This window comes from Bubalus kerabau, chromosome 1 (genome assembly GCF_029407905.1).
Source record: "Bubalus kerabau isolate K-KA32 ecotype Philippines breed swamp buffalo chromosome 1, PCC_UOA_SB_1v2, whole genome shotgun sequence".
NCBI classification, from domain to species: domain Eukaryota; kingdom Metazoa; phylum Chordata; class Mammalia; order Artiodactyla; family Bovidae; genus Bubalus; species Bubalus kerabau.
The window spans coordinates 66356207-66375576 of NC_073624.1; the positions used below are offsets into that span (position 1 = coordinate 66356207).

A 19370-nucleotide genomic window follows, 5' to 3' on the forward strand; every position below is an offset into this window, starting at 1 on the left:
CTCGGCATATTCCTCATTTCCTTCCCACCACCACCACAAGGACCCCCAAGGCTGCCTCCTCCTCTCCCTCTGATCAGAGGCGACACCAGACGTGATTAGCAGGCGCAACAAATTCAATTTGTTAAATGAAATTGTATTTTGCCCACGGCTGCTTCTGTTTGATCCCTGGGGACCGAGGGAAGTAGGGGAGGGGTTGGGGAGGCCCAGGTGTGAGGCGGGAGGGGGTGCCCATTGGTACTGGAAGCGGGAGGGAAGCGGAAGCAGCGCAGGCACTGGAGGAACAAGCCACACCTTCCTGAGTGTGGGTGCCTCAAGCTGGCTGTACTGTCAGCAACGAGCCTGGTTGAGCCCAGGGCCAGAGTAGCACCGCCCCCAGTCTGGCGCCAGGAAGCCTGTAGCCTGGGCTAACGTGGGGCCCGCCACGTCATTTGGCACTCAGGCCCCTGCTTGGTCTTGTCTCTCACGTAGGCCACGCTCAACATGTAGCATGCACCCCGCCCTCCGAAGCCAGGGTAACGGGGCAGAGGGGCTGGCATGAGCCTTTTGGGTTAGGCTACTCCCTGCCCTTTAACTGCTCCTCCCCCTCGTGGGACTGAAGCTGAGGGTCAGAGGCGCTTCCGCTGCTGGGAGCAAGGGAAGGGGGGTGGGGCTGCCTCCCCTCCTCGTGGGAACCCGGCTGTGTAAGCAGAAACTGGACAGGGTGGCTAGTGTGGCGCCTTGGGGTTGAGGGTGGAGAGTGGAAGAAATGAGTAGGCTGGCTGCTGGTGGTTCACGTCGACTGGCACTGCAGCCAGCTTAGAAGTCTGGCCTGTCTTTCTTCAGTTTCTTGTAGTCAGTGGAAACTGCAAGGAACTATGGAGAGAAAGGGGGATTGCATTGAGTGCCCCACTCGTCCCTTTGCTGGGGTGGGAGGTGCCCAGCGGGGATCAAGAGATGAGCGGATGGCGGTGCAACCCGAAGGCCACTGGGAGGTACCTTGTATTGGTCATTGGGGCTGAGGCGGTTCCAGGGCTCCGGGTTGTTCTTTCGGTCCCAGCTGTGGAGACGGAGGTGGGGGGGCGGGGGGTGGTGGTGCTGGTTAGGGTTTCCTCTCTGGGAGCTAGGACTCTGGAGCCTAAGGGGACCCATAAGGTCTGTGCCCCCACCCCAGCACCCTCCATCCTCCCGGGAGATGGGGGTGTGTGCATTTCCCAGAGACTGAGAGGGGAGGGGGCACATTAGCAGGTGCTGACAAGTGAGGCAAGAAGGCTGTCACCATTGTCAGCGTGGGGCCAGGTGATAGATTTGACAACCTGGCCCAAGGACTCCCCCTGGTTCGGTGCCACCCTAGGCTAGCCCCGCAGAGCTGGGCGGTGGGAATCAGGCCAAAATCCCGAGGTACTGGGGTTGCAGTGATGTGACTCGAATTCAGACAACACCATGGGTGCTCCTGCCCAATGGCAGACCCTCCATTCCCGCCGCCTCTGGCGCGGCTTGGAGTCTCCGCGCTCCCCTGGTTGCAAAGGCGACCCCAGCAGCTCACCCGGCCACACCCCCGGCGCTTGGGCAGCGAGATAGAGGTACCCAAAGGCCGCCGGCGCCTGGCAGAGCGGCGTCGTCATGGTAACGCGGCCAGGAGCGGTGCTAGTTTCGCAACCCAAAGCCGGCAGAATCTCTAGCTACTGAGGGTGGGCCTGAGGGGAGGCGGGGGGGCCTCCCAGGTCAGGAGCAGGCTCCAGTCCCGAGATGTAACCTGCCTGGGAGTCCCCGCAAGGACCATCATTCACATCATTCCTGAGAGTCCTGTGCATTCCTGTCCCATCTTGCCCCACCCAGGACCCTTTCCTGCGTCCCAAGCCCGGCCTTTACCAGACGTCGGGGCTGCGCAAGGCGAGTCGCAGCAAGTAGAGCGCAGCGCTGCCCATGCCCAGGCCAATGAAGCCGATCATCGGGATGAGCTGCGGGAAGACAGAAAGAACGAACTTTCAGGAACAGCCCCCTCCCAATCTCCTTTTACAAGCTTTTCTGCTCGGCCAACCCCCACGCCACCCCATCCCAGGTCTGGCGCTCTCTCCCTTTGGGAAGAGAGGACCTACAGCCTCCCACCACATTTCCTGCCATAGTCTCCCTCAACCTGTAGCTAACCTGTTTGAGGTGACTTCAAGGGACCCGGGGACATATTGCAGGGATTGGATTGAGGGCACTGCAGAGAAATACTAGGAGCTTTGGGGAAACTTAGCAATAGGCAGGGTACGGGGAGATTTCGGGGCTGCCAGGGCAGCTAGAGAGTTAGAAGGTAGAATCATGGCTCCTGGGACCAAACTTACCCCGGGATGTCTCTTGATCTGCCGATAGAAGCGGGCTCCGAGGCCGGTTCCCGCCATAGCGCCTCTCCAGTGTCTGCTCCTCTCCAGCAGCCCTGAGCCCTTGCTTCTCCTGGGGTCCCGCCCCTCTCTGGGGAGGGGTCAGCCCAGCCCAGCCTGGCCCAGCCCCGGCAACTTCATCAGATTCACCCCAACCCCCATCTCTCTCCTTATTGCAGTTCCAGGATCGGCCAGGAAGAGAATTGTTGGGGAGCAGGAGGATTTCTGCTCATCCACTCTCCACTCCAAGGGGTCCGACCTTGGCCCAGGAGACATTATCATGCTTTGGGCTGGTCCAAGGGAGAGGCCTCCCAGACTCTTAACTGAGAGCCCGACTGAGGGGAATCCTGAAGTGGGAGGAGGGACTCAACAGGGGACAGGCAGACAGACCTCCAGTAAAGTGCAGCTGCAGGGTGTTCACAAGTGGGTCGGAGGGGGTGGGGGTATGGGGATCAGGGACAAGTGAGGGCCTCTGTAATGTTTCCCTGACACCCCTAGAGCCACCCAGGAGCTAGCAGGGCCACCTCCCTCCAAGAACAGTGGGGAGTGGTGGTGGGGGCGCAGACAGATCCGAGCCGCTCTAGTCCTGGGTGGCTTCTCCAACTTGTGTTGTGGTTAGCCTGGAAGAGTGTGGAGGCCAGGGGAGCCGGGCATTATCTCAAGCCTGGCTCAGGATAGAGTAAAACAGTTGGTTAAATCTGGGGGTTAAGAGTCTTCCTTCCCCTACCTACCTCGAGTATCCATCCAAGGAGACTTCTGCCTCTGACTGTGATGGAGAGAAAGAGAATGGAGTGAAGGAAATCGTGGAATAAAGATAGAAAAGATGTTGAAAGAGAAAAGAGAACACATAGAGACAAGCTAGAGTGATTGCATCCCACTGGATGATCAACTCGGGTGCATGCTGTACTATCAGGTGGGATGCTATGCTATCTCTGCCCCTGCCTTTGGGGAACTGGGGTCCTAGGGAGCCCTGTAAGAGCTGAGCCTTAACCACTTCTCCCCATTCCACGCTAACCTACCCCCTCCTTCCCCTACTTCTGTCCTGGCGGCTGATTCCTATAGAGAGCTCCCACTTCTCCCCTCCAAAGCTTCGTGGTGCCCAGGCAGGGGCGAGCCGTGCACCCGCTGCTGTGCCTCTCAGAGTACCGAGAGGTAGGGGTCCCTTCCTGAGGGCCTCCTGCTTTCCCCTCCCGCGCCTGATACCTCCCCCACCTCCTGCGCTGACAAGCGCGGCTGTAATTAGGCTGCGGGGTCCCGAGCTCTCCGCCTCCCTCCGGCGGATAATGAGATAAAGTGTCAGAGACAGGGCGAGAACAAAGAGACAGAGACTCGGTGCTTACGTGTGTGGGGGCGGGGGCGGGGGACGGGGGACTGACGGGATGTCGGAGCCTGGAGCAGCTCAGAGCCTGGCCCTGAGTACCTGCACTTCCAGGGCCGGGTCAGGGGCTGAGGTGTCCTTTCACCTGTGCCCCGTAGCCCTCCAGTCTCTGGGGCTAAAAATCAATCCTGGAGCTCGAGCTCGAGGGGCCGCACAGCTGGGCTGCACACGTGACTCCTGTGGCACAGCTGGAGTGATAGGGACTTCTGGCTCCGGTGCCGCGCCCCTTTGCTTCTTGGGCCCTCACCTTTCTTGCGGAGCCCTTTCTCTGAGTCCCAGTGATCCGCGCCTCGCGCTTTCCGGGCTCTCCTCCCGGCTTTTTCCCTGGCAGCCCCGGTGATCCTCCTGCCTTGGGCCTCCGCCCTTGCTTTTCTTTTTTTTTTTTTTCGCCCTTGCTTTTCGAGTTTCTTACTACGTTATTGCTTCTGCCTCTCCGGGGCTCCTTGACCCTTCATCTGCTTCTGGTACTTGTCTCTGACCCCTTGTCTGTAACCCTATTTCTAAGGCTCCTCCCGTCTCTGGATCTTGGTCCCTGGGGCCGAACTGAGACCCAGAACTCCTTGAATTCCAGATCTCATTTCTTCCCACCAGAAGGACTCAGGCTACGCTGACCGAGCAGACACAAGTCATTAGCCGCGGATTAGGCGTGGCCAGGGGCGGGCGGGGGTCCCGCTGGGATCTGTCTCAAAGCTAACCCGCACAGGACACTAATCCGCGCTCTGGTGGAGCTGAACTTCAAAAGCAGCTGGACTCGCGGGAGCGAGCAGGCCGCGGGGCCATGGGCGCGGGCGCCCCCTGGAGGCGGAGCTGCTCTCAAATTCTTAGGGGCGATGCCTCGGACGCCCCCTATCGGGCCGCAGCTGCCCTGAGCCTCGCGGCTTCCGAGCTGGGAAGTTACTGCCAGGAGTGTGGGTCCCGCCGGCCGGCCGCTCTCGCCACTCCTGCCGCCAGGGCAGTGAGTCCAGCAACTTCCATTCATCCGTTGTGAGGAGGGGCCGAGGTGGGGGAAGGAGAGGGAACTCAGAAGCTCCCACTTCGCCAGCTGCGGACATCCCAGGTTCAGGCTGGCTCCTTTTGCGGGGCTGGGCGGCCCCAGGTGCCCAGGGCTCCGTCTCAGCGCCGAGACACTCCTCTTCTTCAGGCCTTATCACTGTCTCTTTCTGCCTTCCCATTCTGTCTCTCCCTCTGCAGCTCCCTACCTGCCTTTGTCCCCCTGCATCTGTTTCTCTGCGTCTCCCTGCGTTTGTTTCTCCTTTCCTCTACATCTACCTCGCCGTGTCTCTCTTTATAAATGCCTCCCTCTCTGTCACTGTCTTTCTCCCCCCTCCCATTCCCTGGTTCTATTCCTATTCTCTGGCTTGCTGCTCCTGGGGGTCTGCAGCAGTCCAACGGGGGACAGCCCGCGGGCACCTCGGGGCTCTGCCCAGGGTCCCCTTCCTGGTCACCTCCACACGCCCGTCACCTTGGCGCAGACTCCGCTTTCCCTCTGCACCAGTGGGGCGTGGAGGGGGCGCTAGGGAGGGAAGACACAGTGCCCAGCATCTGCTCGGGAGCCCCGGGGCCCCTAACCCCCCTCTGCCGCTATTAAGGGCGCCGGGTCCCGAGGCTCTGAGATGATCATGGTTGCATCAGCCAGACAGCCGAGGAGCCCGGAGCCTCGTAGCGAGCGAACCATCTAGACAAAGACTCCCGCGCCATCTGTTTATGCAAAGCGCTTTCCGCTGGGGACCCCGGCGTCCCGGTGCCTGGCCCGGCTCTGGGCACAGGGTCATGAGCTCGCAGGAGCTGCGGCTGCAGCCCCGCCGCGCTGCGGCTCCCCCACTCCCCAACACCCAGAGGGGACGCGGGGCGAGCGAAAAGGAGGGGGGCGGGGGGTGTTGATGTGATTGGAGCGGACGCGGCTGTTTCTTCAATAATGGATGGAGATGATGCGGACGGCGGAGCCAAGCCCGCCCGGAGAGGAGAGAGGAATAGAAATAGGGAGAGGTAGGGGCGGGGGCGGGGGACTCACCCTGGCGAGCGCACACGCACACACACACACACACACGAGCGTGCGTGCGTCACAATGTCATTCGAATACACGCCGCTGCGCGGCTCACACCCAGGCACACGCCCACGCACTGTCACCGAGACACACACCTGCAGGCAGAGACGCCGGAGCAACACACTCACCAGAGGCTTTTTCTGGTTCTCACACAACATGGTCCTGCAGGCAGAGGCGCACGGAAATGCCCACACGTGGGGAACACGCAGGCGTGAAGAATGCACAGACACGTAGACACATCAAAAAGCACATATGCCCATCTGACACCCAGGGACTAAGACAGCCAAAAACCTCAGAGGCTGGGGTGGTGGAGCAGAATAGGGACAAGACACACAGTGGCACAGACACACACCAGGGCACAAGTTCCAGGGGTACACACATCAACACACACACACAACACCTGTGACTCTGATAGACACACCTCACACCTTAAGGGCAGACATATACATTGCACAGCAGGGGCACAGAGTCACCCCTCACACACTCAGTTTCACACCCACCCGTGCTGAAGCTGCTGCTTCTGAGAGGTCACTGGGATCCCCAAAGAAGGCCTTGTTAGTCTAGCCTTGTAATGAGGTTCTGATGACAGGAGATGCCTGGGGCCATGGACACTGAGCCGCTACTTAACTGCCTACAAACTTCCTTTCTTGGCCCCCAGAGCCAGTGGTGTAGGCCTTAGGCCTCTCTGGCTACAGCCAGCCCTGCTGGCTTCAACCCCCAAAGCTGGGGGAGAGGTAGGAGAGCCATAGAGGGGTATCAAGGCTACATAGGGAGACTGCCAGGATCCCCAACACAGCCAGGAGGCAGGCTCACACCTGGTGCTGCCCAATCTTCTCACTTCAAGGGGCACTTTTCTTGCTCAGAGCCAGGGGGCCCTGGGGAGGGGTAGGATGTGGGTTATCTTGGACCCTCCTAACCTGAACCCTCCTTCTGTCTGTTTTCAATTCAGTCAGCTCCTTGGCCCAGACTTATGACCTTTGCAGCCTGAGGCAGCATCATCCATCACCCAGGCGGCTGCTAGTGGGATGAGGGGCTCTGGGGGCTCACACAGGGTCGCTGTCCCTCCTGCCTCCATCTCTTGAGACCTGCTCTCTGCCGTGGGCCAGGGCTCAATGGGAGGGGTAAGTACTGCGGGGAGGGTGTGACCAAGGTGCTCAATTGCTATAAATGGGCCTTGTGTCCCCACCCCTGATAGCCCAGCACCCTGTCCTTCGAGCTCGGCACAGTCAGCCTTCCCGCTCCTCCCGCCCTCCCTCTCTCGGGCCCTTTGCTTAATTTCCTATTAACTGCTGATAAATCCAATTAAACCGCCGCTCTAATTAGGGACAGCTGCCGGCTCTGGGAGGAGGGGGAGGAGGATGCCCCCCTCCCCGAGTGTAGGGGGAGAGAACAGCAGCTCTCTCGGCTTCTCGGTACCCCCATACCAGCACTGCCGCCCAATGAGCCAGTAAATTGGTTTTGCTTCAGCATTGGGGGTGTGCTCTCGAGGATCTTGGGGAGCTCTGGTTTTGAGTCCCTTAGACCGCTTGATGAAGAGTTGAGACTCAAGCCCTAGCCGTCCCTGCTCCCTCCGTCCTTTGGTGGTAGGTGGATCCTAAGGAGGGATGGGGGCAAAAGGTGTGCGGCGGTAGATGGGGGCTTGTGATCTGCGCCCGTTCCAACCCAAGTGCGGTTCAAAGGGGCTGCCTGACTCTTCATTATGACCCCGCCGCCGCCCCGAGGCATCCCGGACAATCAAGGGCAAAGGGAAAAGGAAGCCGAACGAGGTTCTGAGACGAGTCTTCTCGTGTGCTTCCCTACCCCCAACGCACCTCAGCCTTCTGGATGGAAGGGGGGCGCTCCCGTCCTGGGCCCTCCTCTTCCCCAGCCCAGCTGAGCCTCTGCCCTCCCCCCTGCCAGCAGCAGATGGTGCCCAGGCTCCCGCTGCCAACCTTGCTAGGCGGTGCCAACCTCAGGCCTGGCAGACAACAAGCAGATGAGAAGAGGATCTCTTGGCTGGCCAGGGTGACCCTCCCCCACTCGCCATCAAGCTCAAGACCCTCAGCCGGCCTCATTCCAGCGGACCACCCCAGGTTGCCTCTCTCTGTTCCGCTCCCAGGTCCCTAAACTCCTCATCTCCTTCAGCTCCCTTTCCCACACCTTCCGGCTCCCGGCCACCTGCCACCGTGACCGGGGCCGGTACATTTGCATATTTACATATGCAAATAATAACATTTGCATACGGCACACCACTGGGGCGGCTCCGCGTGAGCCGGTTAGCTGTCTGCCCCGCGCCCTCTCTACCTGTCGCTAAGGGCTGGGGCGGGGGCCGTGCGGGAGGGGTTAGGCCCCCCGGTCTCGCTAGCTCAGTTCCCGGAGGATTTGAGTAAGTGTTGCCATGGAGACGGCACGCACCCCACCCCCTCCCAGGCCGAGGGTCTCGAGCTTGGTGTCTCCAGTTCTCTCCTCTCCCCCCGACCCCCGCCCATCCCATCCCTCGCACTTCAACAGAGATCTTGCATCGCCCCCTGGCGGCCTAGCTCGGAACTGAGCCAGGTTCGAAAATGGCAAGGGGCTGCCCACGGCGAAATCGCTCAGAGCTCTGGGGAGCTACCCTGCTACTGGATCCTGCTCCCAGCGGCAGGGGCGCGGGGACCGTGACCTCAGTCCGACTCTCTTTCTTCATTGACGACAGAGGCCTTGCCGAGCGGACGCGTCTATCTCCCCACCTCACGCCAGCCTCAGCCCAGGTGGGTCTCGGGTTTCGGGTTACTCGATGGTAGTGAGGGGAGACTGCTGGGGAAGATTCTCCACCCCTTCGGAGGGCTTCTCCTCCCTCCCCCTTCGGCCCCCAGTTAAACAGCAAACTTTTCTTAACTTTTGTCAAAACTTTAATAAATTCGCAATATTCGATGGTTCGTCTCAACCCCCCACCCCTCCCGTCTCCCTAGTAGAGAGGCATTCTTTCTATCCCCCCCCCCCACCCCCCGCCAGATTTGGGAAAAAAGGCTGGGCCTGAGGGTTGCGAATGAAGCTGCTCCAGGCACCAAGAATCCGACGCCCTCAGCGGGGGAGGGGGACGGGAACCAGTCCCTTCCTGGAAGCCCCGTCAAGTTTCGGTGGCCTTCCCAGCCCTCCCTAACCCAGCCATGTAGTTGCTTTCGCCCCTTTTCTCCCCAACCTCCACTGGGCCTGCCCAGAATGGGGTTTGGGTATCTCCCACTGGCAGGCGTCAGCACGCCTAAATCTCCTCCAGAAAGTCGGTGGGGAACAGCCCCACCTTGCGGCCGGTGTAGACCTTGACGTAGCCGCCGGTTTCATCGCCTTTTTGCACCACAATCTAAAGGATTAAAGGACGAGGGAGAGAAAATGGAAGAGCTGAGCAAGGGAGCCCAGAGCCATGGAGGCCCAATCTGGTCCCATGAATGAGTTACGATCTGAAAGGAGTGTAGTTGGCAGAGGAGCCTCTGGGCCTGGCTTTGAGTTGGGGCACCAGAGCTACCTGGTCCTTCTTGAGAGTGATCTGCCCTATCTCGCGGTTCCCCACGAAGGATCTGGTTACGCGGTGCACACGCTCTCCAGCCCGGACCCGAATAATGAAGTTTGGAGGGAAAAATCCGACCTTCTCCCCTATTTTCCCCTAGAGGAGGTGGTAGGAAGAATTAATCTCACAGTCTCAGGCTCTAAACTCAACCCACGTCCCACCTGAGCCTTAGCCATCTCTCTTACCCGCCACCACTCCTCATTGGAGTCATCAATGACTGTGATCTTCTCTCCAGGCCTGGGACAGGAAGGAAGGGGCCTCTGAGATTCAGGGACCTTACACATTCAGTCCCTTGGCTGTGCCCAGGTCCAGCCCCAGATAGGCTCCATGCCCTGAGTACCCCCTTTTCCTTTCCCATAGGGAACTGGGCTCTCCCCTCTCCATTCCCAGTACACCCCCACCCCAATTCTAAGGTCTCTCACGGGAAATCCAGATCGTCCTTCTCCAGGGCTTTGAATCGATAGAGAGCCACAAAGTAATGAGATTGCTGGAAGCCAGGCTGCTTGTGCTGAGGGTGAAAGGGGGTGAAGAGTCTCAGGGCTCCTCTGTCCCACACTGAGGGGCAGGAGGCCAAGGCAGGGACATTTTCCAGACACGCTACATTCCACCTCTCTTCTGTGTCCCTGAACTGAGAGGAATGTGTTGGTCACATGTGTGTATGGGTGAGGTGGTGAAGAGGGCAGGTTAAGGATTGGAACCCATGGAATATGTGTGAGTGCTGTCAGACCTGGGTTGGGGAGAGGACCGGGGTCCCCTTAGGGAGAAAAGATTCTCACTTTGTCATCAGGTGTCTTCTTTTCAGCTTTCTTATCCCCTTCAGGGTTTCCTAGAATGGGAAACACTGACAAATTGTCTCTGGCTTTTGGGCAGTAGCCCTCAGTCCCTTACCTTTCTGTTCCAGGGCCTCTTATCTCTTATCTCCCTTTGGCTCTCCATCCCTGGGGCCATGACTGAGCCCCAGCCCTCCTCCATCTCAATGGACAGAGGTGGGTGTTACTCACCATCCTGGGGTTTGCCTTCCTCTGGTCTGGCAGACTCTGGCTCCTCTTCCATCATGGCCGCTAGAGACTGGAGAGGGCACCAGCATTAGGAAGATGCTGTCTTGAAAACCCACATTGCCCTGGCTGTCAAGTCAGTCCAGAGAACTACAGAATAGGATCTCAGGTTTGGAAGAAGCCTTGGAGGAAGTATCTAGCCAACCACCTGCCTACTGCAGGGACTTGCTCTGAAACGTCCTGCTAGGTTACCACCTAAATTGTGTTTGAATGTAGGTGACAGGAAGTTCACTACCTTGCAAAAATCCTTGTCTTTTATGTAATGTCTGCTTTTCAAAATATTACACCGTGTAAGAGAAAAACAGGCAGCACAATTTTTGTAATTCCTTTAAGACGATTGAACCTGAGCGGGCTAGCCTCTCTGGAAGCAGTCAGATCACATTGATAGTACCTTAGAAGTCATGGCTCACTCCACAGAAATCCCTAATTTGCACCTAACCTCCATATCAACTACTTTGAGGCCAGATCTCTAGTTGTGTTTTTGTGCAGTTGATTTTTTTTTTTGATCCAAGAACAGTTAGGTATTTTTTCCAAAAATTTTGGATTATTAGTTCTTGGTCTTTCTGCTCGTCTGTAAGGTTTTTGAATATATTATTCAGTGTATAAGTTATCCCTCATAGGTTTCCTACAAACTTCATGGGACATACCATTTATATCTTCATTTGTAGCAGTGAGAAAAATGTCCATAGGTGAGAACCAAGGACTAAAGCAGGTCAAAAAGCATCAGAAACCTCCCTACAGTTGGAAACTCCCTAAAGGACCAGGATCCTTTGGGTGCTGTCATTCAACTAATTTTACGAATCCATCTAACTGTGATCATTATCCACATTAGTCCATCCTTGTCCAGAAAGATATAAGGATATGCTAACAAATCCCTTGCTGAGCTGAATACAAGTCTATTGTATTACCAATCTAGGAAATGAAGGTGCTCTTGGCCACAAGCTTTGTGTCTCAGTTTCCTCATCTTTAGGATAGATGAGTCAGAACAGATTGTCTTCATGGGCCCTTATGGGGTTCTAGAATGGCATGACAAGTTCTCCTTCCCAAATCCAAAAGCATAGATCGCTTCTGTTGCCTGGCAATGCCAGAGGCCTAGGTCCTAGCCTTTAGTTGAATTATGGTGGTTAATCTGACAAGTTCAGAAGGGAGTTCCTAGAGTAAACACATGCTATAAGGAGATGCTAAACTGAGGCCCTTTAAAACCGCACACAGAAATTTGTCTGTTGGGTTGTGTGCAGTTTTAGGGGAAAAGGATCCCTACTTTTGTCAGCTTTCCAGAGAGGAGACAGGACCTGCTCACTGGGCTCTTGGGAATGGATCTCAGTAGGAAGATTGGGTGCTCACATTTTTCTTATCTGCCTGTCCCTTCTTCCGTTCTTTGTTTGCCATGATCACCCCAGTGCGAAGAGTTTCAAACACAGGGTCATTGCGATTGGCAGAAGCTAGTTGGAATGGGAGAAGAAAAGAGATATTAGTGGGGAGGCAGGAAGAGGCTTAGAGGAAAAAGAGACCACCTAAGTAAGGGAGAGATGGGATTGAGTAATAGATACTCGAGTGTGTGTGTTTAGAATTAGAAAAGTGTCAGCTGGGTATACCTAGATCATCAATTTATAAAGAACTCTAAAGACATCACTGGAAATATGATGGAGAAAAATATTTACCAGCGCTCCTTCCAGGCCGAGTATTATATGTTGTTGGAAAGACAACTCTAGTAATAAGTTGCTTGGGAGCTGGGGAATGCTCAGCACCACTCTTTTCAAGGAGTGGGTCCTTTGTGTAACTGTTGGCTTTTATTCCTCTGAGTGGCATGTGCAAGCTGGGGTACTACCAGCAGTGGGTTCTTCTTTTTTTCCATCCATGCTCCTCACAGAGAGTTCAGTCTCTTCTCCAGATAAAGGTTGAGCAAATTATCAATGAATACATTTTTAAGGGGTGCCAAATTATGAATCTTCCCAGGATGCCCACAGCTCTTGATCTGGCCCTGAGTCTGGCATTATTTTGTAATAAGGAGATGAGAGTGTAGTTCATGGTTACAAATGGCTTTGCATAGAAAGAGCACAGAGTTTGAATTCAGGCAGATGAAAGTTTCAGTCTCTTCTTTACCATATAGAGCTAAATCTTATCTACCCCAGCCATAAAACACGGGGATACTGACTTTGTATCCAAGATGACTAAAACACTAGATTGAGTGAAAACGATGGGAAATAGAGTGTTTCAGAATTTGGCTTCCAAATCTGGAGACAGTGATGAAAGCACCTCTAGGCTTTCCCACTCCCTCAGGTTCCATACGGGGCACTTACAGAGATCTTTGACACAAGCGTACTGCTGGTTGCTGTAGAGTGGAGAGCTATAGGCCCGATGGAAACCAGGGGGCTGTAGGATTGGACAGGAGACAACATTAGCGATATGAGGCAGGGCCCAGAACCCCATCTCTCCCACAAGTACTTGCCCCTTCTTGGAGTGAGAGATGGGCTGAGGAAGAAAAAGCAGGGAAATGGGTGGGATGACTTGAGGAGGGACTGGCAGAAGAGGAAGCTGGCCATATGTCCCCTCCCTTCTACTTTCTTGCTCCCCAGAGCCTACTCACGATCTTGCCGAAGCATCTCTGCATCTCCACGTAGGACTGGCAGTGTTCGTGGATGTTGGTTTTGCAGTTCTTACAGCGAAGCCCAAATTTGTTGTTGACTTGGGAGATGGAGAGAATGCTGGGTGAGGCTCCTGGTTTCCCTCCCGCTTTGAAGGGCTGCTGCTACTCTAGCTCCCAGGTCCCTTTTCTGTCTGGGAGCCAACACTGTCTCTAAGTATTTTCTTAGAGCCAGATCTTGCCACAGCCTGTCTGATAAGACAAATACTTCTCTCCTAAACCTGTTCCCCCACCCTTGCCTTCAACAGCACACTCTCCACTTCCCTTCGTGACTCACGCACAATCATCCGGGCACAGACATCACAGAACTTGGGCTTCTTGAAGAAATGATCTTTGAATTTGTGAGGTTTATCATTAACAAGCTTAGGAGGCTCTGGGGGTGGCTCCTCCTCTTCCTCCTCTTCTTCCTCCTCTTCCTCATAGATGTAGTAGATGGGCCCACCTCCAGCTCCCACTGCCTCCCCATTGGCCTGGGGCTCTGGGGGAAGCTCCATCTCCTTTGTCCCTGTAGACTCCTTCCTGAATAGCTGTTTCAGCCGCTGTAGCTGAGGGAGGGAGATCCAGTGTTGAAAGAACTGTCTTGCTTTCTAGAGTAGGTAAGGCTGAGGCTATCTATACATTTTTCTACCTGGGACAAGGGCCACACTCCAGGATTAGGGGGTGTGGGGGCTGCGGGTGCTGTTGAGCATTTTAACAGTAAGATTTTAACATATACAAGTGAGATCAATTCAAGCACTTTTCTTCAAGAGCTGCAGGGGCTCCCCAGCTCCCCACCCCCAGTGGTCAGAGGCCCAGACTCACCCCACCCTTCCGAGTCTCTGATGGAAAAGAGGAGGACTCCAGCACCTCCTTTTCTGTCATCCTGCAAGAAGTTGGACCCACCGTGAAATCTCATCCCCAGCTGCCATTCTTCCCTCCCTTATTCCTGTCCCTTGTAGTAGGGTGGTCCTTGAAGGGGAGGCTTTGTGAGAAATTTGGTTAAAAAGAGATCCTTTCACAAGGTTTATGAGCAGGGAGGGCCAGAGAAAAGCCCAGCAGACTAAAGAACTTCCCAACTAGCTCCTCAAACCAGTTAAGCATCCTTCTGCCCTGAGGGACAACCCAAGTTTACAGCCCCAAGGCTGCATGGTTTAGGGATTTTCCTACAGATACTTTGTTTCTCCTGGAAACCTGGGGCAACAGAAATGTGACACACACACCTTCCTAGATCCTCTTTCAAGAGGCTTAATGTGTGTGTCCATAAGCATGCGTGGAGGGATGGGCTGAGGACAGTTGTTCTCCTCTAGCTCTCTCGTGAGCCCTGGGGGCCCAGTGCCTAGTTCCCAGCCTGCCTCAGGCTTCAGCTATTTTAAGTTTTCAGAGTAATATGAGCCTTTCCTTCCCTTACTGCTCCATTCTCCTGATCCCACCCCCACCCCACCCTCCAATCCTAGCTCTTATCCTGGAGTAGCATAATAAATTCACTCCTAAAACCCAAACTACTCACAAACAAGGAGAGAAATGAAGAAGCTGAATAGACTATGGATTGGGGAAGCTTGGGTGAGCAATCCTGGAAATGGAAAGAGGATGAAGAGGCAACTTACGTTTGGGATTCCCTAAGTCAGTTCACAGCCTGCAGAGGAAAAGAGGGAGCCCCTGTGATCTTGATGGTGGTGCTGGGGGAGGACTGGTCGTCTTCCTTGGGGGCTAAGCCCCCCCAGTACCCTCTGTACTCACACCAGCTACCCAGACGGTGTTTGTAGACCTCCTAGCCTCTTGCCTTGGTGTCAGAGCTGAAATGACAGGGCTAGAGGAAAGTGGACAGCTGAGGGACACAGCTGACACAGAGAAATTGGACACGGGGCGGGCTGGACCCTAACTCCTCCCACCCCCCCGAGTGCTGCTGCCCAGTTTTTCATCTATGGTGTGCAGGTCAGAACTGGCTAAATTCAGGAAGGCACTGTCCATACCGCATACTCATGTGCATGAATTTTTTGGGGGGTTGCTCCATATAGCTTGTGGAATCTTAGTTCCCTGACTGGGAATCGAACCTGGGCCCAGTGAAAGCTCAGAGTCCTAACCACTGGACTGCCAAGGAATTCCCTCATGAGAGTGACTTTAAATAACTAAAGGTAAAGATGAATTATAAACAGCCTTCTTCATCTCCTTATCCCAAGGTCCAAACACCTCCCCAGTTCTACTCTCTCTGGAATCTAGCTTTCAACCTCTCAGCCACTGCTTCTTGTGGCCACGTGTTTTTAATAGCCTCAAGCACTGATCTAGCCTCCAATCTTTAGGAAGGAAAGGGCTTGCAAACTGGTGAAGAAAGGAAAACTTGAATTTTCAGAACTCCTCAAAATCAGCTGATTGCTTTTCTATCCACGGGAAGCTGGAAGAGTGCCTTGCTGCTATTCTGTGAGGGAGTCAAGAACCTGTGGTACTGCTCTGTTCCCTGCAGTAGCCTCAGAAGTATCTGTCCCCTATCCCCCTAAAATCTTGTCCTCGGGGTGAATGGAATTCTAAAAGCTATTTTAAAAAGCCAGGCTGGGACTTCCATTTGAGAGGTTCTGGGGGAGTGAGGGTCTAATGATGACATAGAGATTGTTCTGTTAATGTTGGACAAAGCAACAGCTGTCACACAGGGAGTCTTTGTCATCTGTCATGTGCCCTTTCCCATCTGCAAACTCTTGGAGGTAGGATGGCCAAGCCTCATGCTTCCTTCGTCATTCTGATTCCCTGATTCCATCTCCTTCCTCTGCTGCCCTGGCATATGAACCAAGGGGTCAAATATATATCTGGCAGTGTTATCTCACAGGGATGCAGCCTTTTCCTAGTCTGAGCTATGACATGGTTGAAAAAGGAGATACTCCCATCTCAGAGGAGAGTAATTTGGAGACGGTAATGTCGTGTTGCTTTATCCTGTGTATCTGCAAGAAGTAAAGGATTATGTTAGAGGTTGGGTCAGACTAACTTCAGAGGAGGCTGGCTAGAGAGAGACTGCTATCCAGACCTCAGGGATTTCCATGGCAATGTGCTATGCATTTCTACCTACTGCTCTTTTTTCTTTTTTTAAGGGGAGGGTGACATTGAGAAGGGGCTGCTGGATGGTTCTGGGTCAACAGACTCTTTAACGGCCCTGGTCTGACTGGTTGAACAACAGGGTTAGCTTTGTGAAGACAGAGGAGAGCTCTATCTTATGGGCACGTGACTTCTGTTCTTCACCTTTCTTCAGCTGCACAGGACAGGGACTGCTAAGCACACCTGGACAGTATGGCATCTTGGCATAGCACGTTCAACTGACACAGCTTTTAAGAAACATGCAATCCTGTTCCTATCAGGTAGAACCCAGCCCTCTGGCTTTGGAGTTAAAGAAAGGCCCAAGTCCTCGAAGAGTTTTCAGAAGAGATGGGCAGGTATGAGGCCAGCATCTTGACCCAGTTTTGACCTCACTCACACCCCTCTGGCTTAGCTACCAGAACCCTAAATGAATATCACAGAATTAACAGGGTGGAAGGAACCTGGAGGTCACCTAGTTAGTCCAAGTCTCTTGTTTTACTGGTAAGAACTCAGAGATCCAGTGTCTAGAGTGATGTACTTGATAAACTACAGTTTGTGGCAGAGTCCTGTCAGAGACCTGGCCATCTATCAGAAACACTTGTTAAGGAGGATGGGATGCAGGGAACTGTGTTAGGCAGATATGTGTGCATATGCCAGAGAAAGCCATCCAGCCCACACCAAACCCACCCAGCCCCCATCCACACCAGGGTGGCAACAGGAAACAGGGACTGATGTCCAGTGACAGATTTTTTTTTTTATATTTAAAAACAAAATCAACCTCCCCCCAAAGAACCCCCAACAAACAAAAAATCAGATTAAATAAAATTTACAGTGAATATACCCAGCAAACATCTGTATGTGCAATTAAATACTGTGTCTGTTACTGCGGCACAAACCTCAAACAAACAATATACAAGTGTTCTGGGGGCGGGGCGGGTGGAAGGAGGCCCAAGTTTAAACTCTGTGGGGTTTGGAGAGACAAGATGGGGTGAGAGAAAGGGGAAATCAATTTTGTTTTTCTTAATTCTGTCCATATAAATATATTCATAAAGACCAAAAAAGAAAAGGGAGCTTGGGATGGTAAGGAAACAGGAGAACAGGGGAGTGTGGGACCCTCCCAATTCTACCTGACCAAAAAATATGAATTAATTTCATGGTGAGAGAAGAGATAAAAAATGATAGAAGAGGATGGGAAAGAGAGGGAAGCAGACATGGGCCAACCAGGGAACCGGAGGGAGCCTTGGCAGGGGAGTGAGAAAGTCCAGTGCCAGTGTGAGTGTTTGTCTCTGTTTCCATCTTCATCCCACTGTCTTAGGCTCCAGTTTAGTGTCTGTCTGTAGACCTTATCTTACTTTCTGCCTCTGTCTGTGGTCTGACAGGACCTCTTGACCCCCTCCACCCTGCCCCCACCCCTGCCATGCTGGTCCCTTCTCTTCTCCATTTATTGGGAGCTGGCTCGCTCCAGGATCCTCAGGTCATAGTTCTTTTTGGCCATTCGAAGTTTGAAGCGACTCACAGAGTTGTTGAGGCGAAGGGAGGCATTCTGAGCAGCCAGGGAGCTGGGGAACACAGCCACAATGGTGTACAAGGCAGCAAGGTCCGAGTGGCGGCCGTTCTCAGCAGTCCCACCGTTGTCCCCCCCACCCCCACCAGGCAGCCCCTGAGCATCCTTGAGCCACTGGATCTTGGCGCCGGACATGGCAAGCTGAGTGAAGAGTTTGTCTGCCTCGGTACGGGTGATGCCCTCCGGGAGATCTGTCACCTCCAGTACCCGTCCCAGAACTGGAAGGGGAGGAGAGAGGATACGGTTGTGAGAGGTGCAGAGTAGGCAGGACTGGACAGTGGCCTGGCCAAGGAGGATCTAGTTGACTAAGTCTGTATACAATGCCCTCAAAAGCCCAGCCTTTCTCACTCAGTCCTTTCCTTCCTTCCCACATCAATCCAACTCCCCACCATTCAGACTCTGACCAGGGCAACTAGGAGACACAAAGAACTTTTCTCTTCTCTTAGCCAGAGATGTAGGCAAGAAGAGACCGAGAATCAGAATGCCCGAGTTAAGATCTGGAAACTTATACCTCAGCTCTTGCACAAGGTGCCATTACCATGAAGGAAGGATGGCTTTCGGTGATGTTCATTCACAAAGTTAACAGCTCAATCTGAAATATGTTACATTTCCTTCCCAGAGGCTGGCCCAGGTAGATTCCTCTTCCTTATCATCTAGGGAAGTCAGTTTCCCTTCCTTTTCTTGTTTAGCAAATTGCTTCAAACAGGGGAACCTCCAAGAGAGCTTGTATGCCTAGTTTGGAAGGCCTGCAGGAGGAGAGCTACTCCCTCACGTTTTAGTATCAAGCCTCTCCTAAACTGGGTCTAGGACTACCAGAGACAGACATTCTAGATCAGGGTCAGGACCATTTCCATGAGATTCTCTGTTAATAGCAGGCTCAACAAACTTCATCATTATATTTTTCCCAATTTTTACCCTCATCTTCCCCAAGACCTGGAATGGCTTGGTAAGGAGGACTGAGCCACAACTTCTCCAGCTTCTCCTTGCTCTTGAATACAAAAAGGTCCTCTTTTGAATGCCTGCTGACCCTAAGCTGGCCTTTCTCACCAGCCTGGAATGGTAATGCAGAGCTGGAGGGTTAAGCTCTTCTTGTGGGGATTTAGCAATGGCAAACCACTCCAGTACTCTTGCCTGGAAAATCCCATGGGCAGAGAGGAACCTGGTAGCCTGCCGTCCATGGGGTCGCAAAGAGTCGGACACAACTGAGCGACTTCACTTTCATTTTTCACTTTCATGCATTGGAGAAGGAAATGGCAACCCACTTCAGTGTTCTTGCCTGGAGAATCCCAGGGACGGGGGAGCCTGGTGGGCTGCTGTCTATGGGGTCACACAGGGTCAGACACGACTGAAGCGACTTAGCAGCAGTAGCAGCAGCATCCTATCACTCACCAACGTCTGTTGTCCCCAGGTCAGTGGAGGCAGATTTGAGTGCTTGTCTCTTGCTCCGGTTTCCATGCTTCAATCCGCTCTGTCCCTTCAACATTTGAAAGATAACTCTCATTCCAGGTAAACAATATTGACTGCCTTGCATCCCAGTCTGTCTGAGAGATTAAGGAACAGTACGCGACCCTAAGGATCCCACCCTACCAGTCAGACTGGCCAGAGAGTGGCCAGTGAGAAATAAAGAGCCCCTCCCAATTGGCACTGGGAAGGGGTGAGAAGAATGAGCACAGGAGTGGGGCAAAGGCTCCCCCCACTGTGTCCATGCTCTCTGGGTTGTCTCCCTTGTCCACCCAGCTGGTTGAGGTGATGGCTCAGAAGCAGGGGCCTGGATGAGAAGGAGA

At 54.0% G+C, this 19370-nt stretch overlaps 3 protein-coding genes across 9 annotated transcripts in view; all 3 read right to left on the bottom strand.

The window, feature by feature from the left end:
* Window positions 1–142: 142 nt before the first annotated feature.
* NDUFA4L2 (NDUFA4 mitochondrial complex associated like 2) lies at window positions 143–2432 on the bottom strand. Its single transcript, XM_055578382.1, has 4 exons — window positions 2307–2432; window positions 1849–1937; window positions 976–1036; window positions 143–852 (listed from the first exon to the last, which is right to left on the bottom strand). Exons 1-4 carry the CDS (start codon window positions 2361–2363, stop codon window positions 796–798), a joined length of 264 nt encoding a protein of 87 aa, XP_055434357.1. The 5' UTR covers window positions 2364–2432; the 3' UTR covers window positions 143–795.
* Window positions 2433–8709: 6277 nt separating this feature from the next.
* Window positions 8710–14783, bottom strand: STAC3 (SH3 and cysteine rich domain 3). Of its 4 annotated transcripts, XM_055578423.1 has the most exons (13): window positions 14703–14769; window positions 14570–14598; window positions 13788–13848; window positions 13264–13531; window positions 12930–13027; window positions 12643–12715; window positions 11687–11784; window positions 10289–10355; window positions 10064–10113; window positions 9710–9795; window positions 9473–9524; window positions 9246–9383; window positions 8710–9083 (listed from the first exon to the last, which is right to left on the bottom strand). In XM_055578423.1, the coding sequence occupies exons 3-13, from the start codon at window positions 13845–13847 to the stop codon at window positions 8985–8987; spliced, it is 1089 nt and encodes a 362-aa protein (XP_055434398.1). In that variant the 5' UTR covers window position 13848; window positions 14570–14598; window positions 14703–14769; the 3' UTR covers window positions 8710–8984. The 4 variants fall into 4 exon arrangements, with proteins under 4 accessions (XP_055434398.1, XP_055434405.1, XP_055434397.1 ...); XM_055578422.1 differs by having other exon boundaries at window positions 8711–9083; window positions 14570–14783; XM_055578430.1 differs by lacking the exon at window positions 9246–9383 and having other exon boundaries at window positions 14570–14783.
* Window positions 14784–16756: 1973 nt separating this feature from the next.
* The window catches only part of R3HDM2 (R3H domain containing 2), a 163029-nt gene continuing 160415 nt past the window's right edge, over window positions 16757–19370 (bottom strand). For all 4 annotated transcript variants that reach the window (XM_055578409.1, XM_055578411.1, XM_055578397.1 and 1 more), the window contains 2 exons: window positions 18976–19060; window positions 16757–17804 (listed from right to left, as the gene is read on the bottom strand). In XM_055578409.1, coding sequence (XP_055434384.1) covers window positions 17464–17804; window positions 18976–19060 — 426 coding nt within the window. In that variant the 3' untranslated portion in view covers window positions 16757–17463. The remainder of the gene's footprint in view (window positions 17805–18975; window positions 19061–19370) is intronic.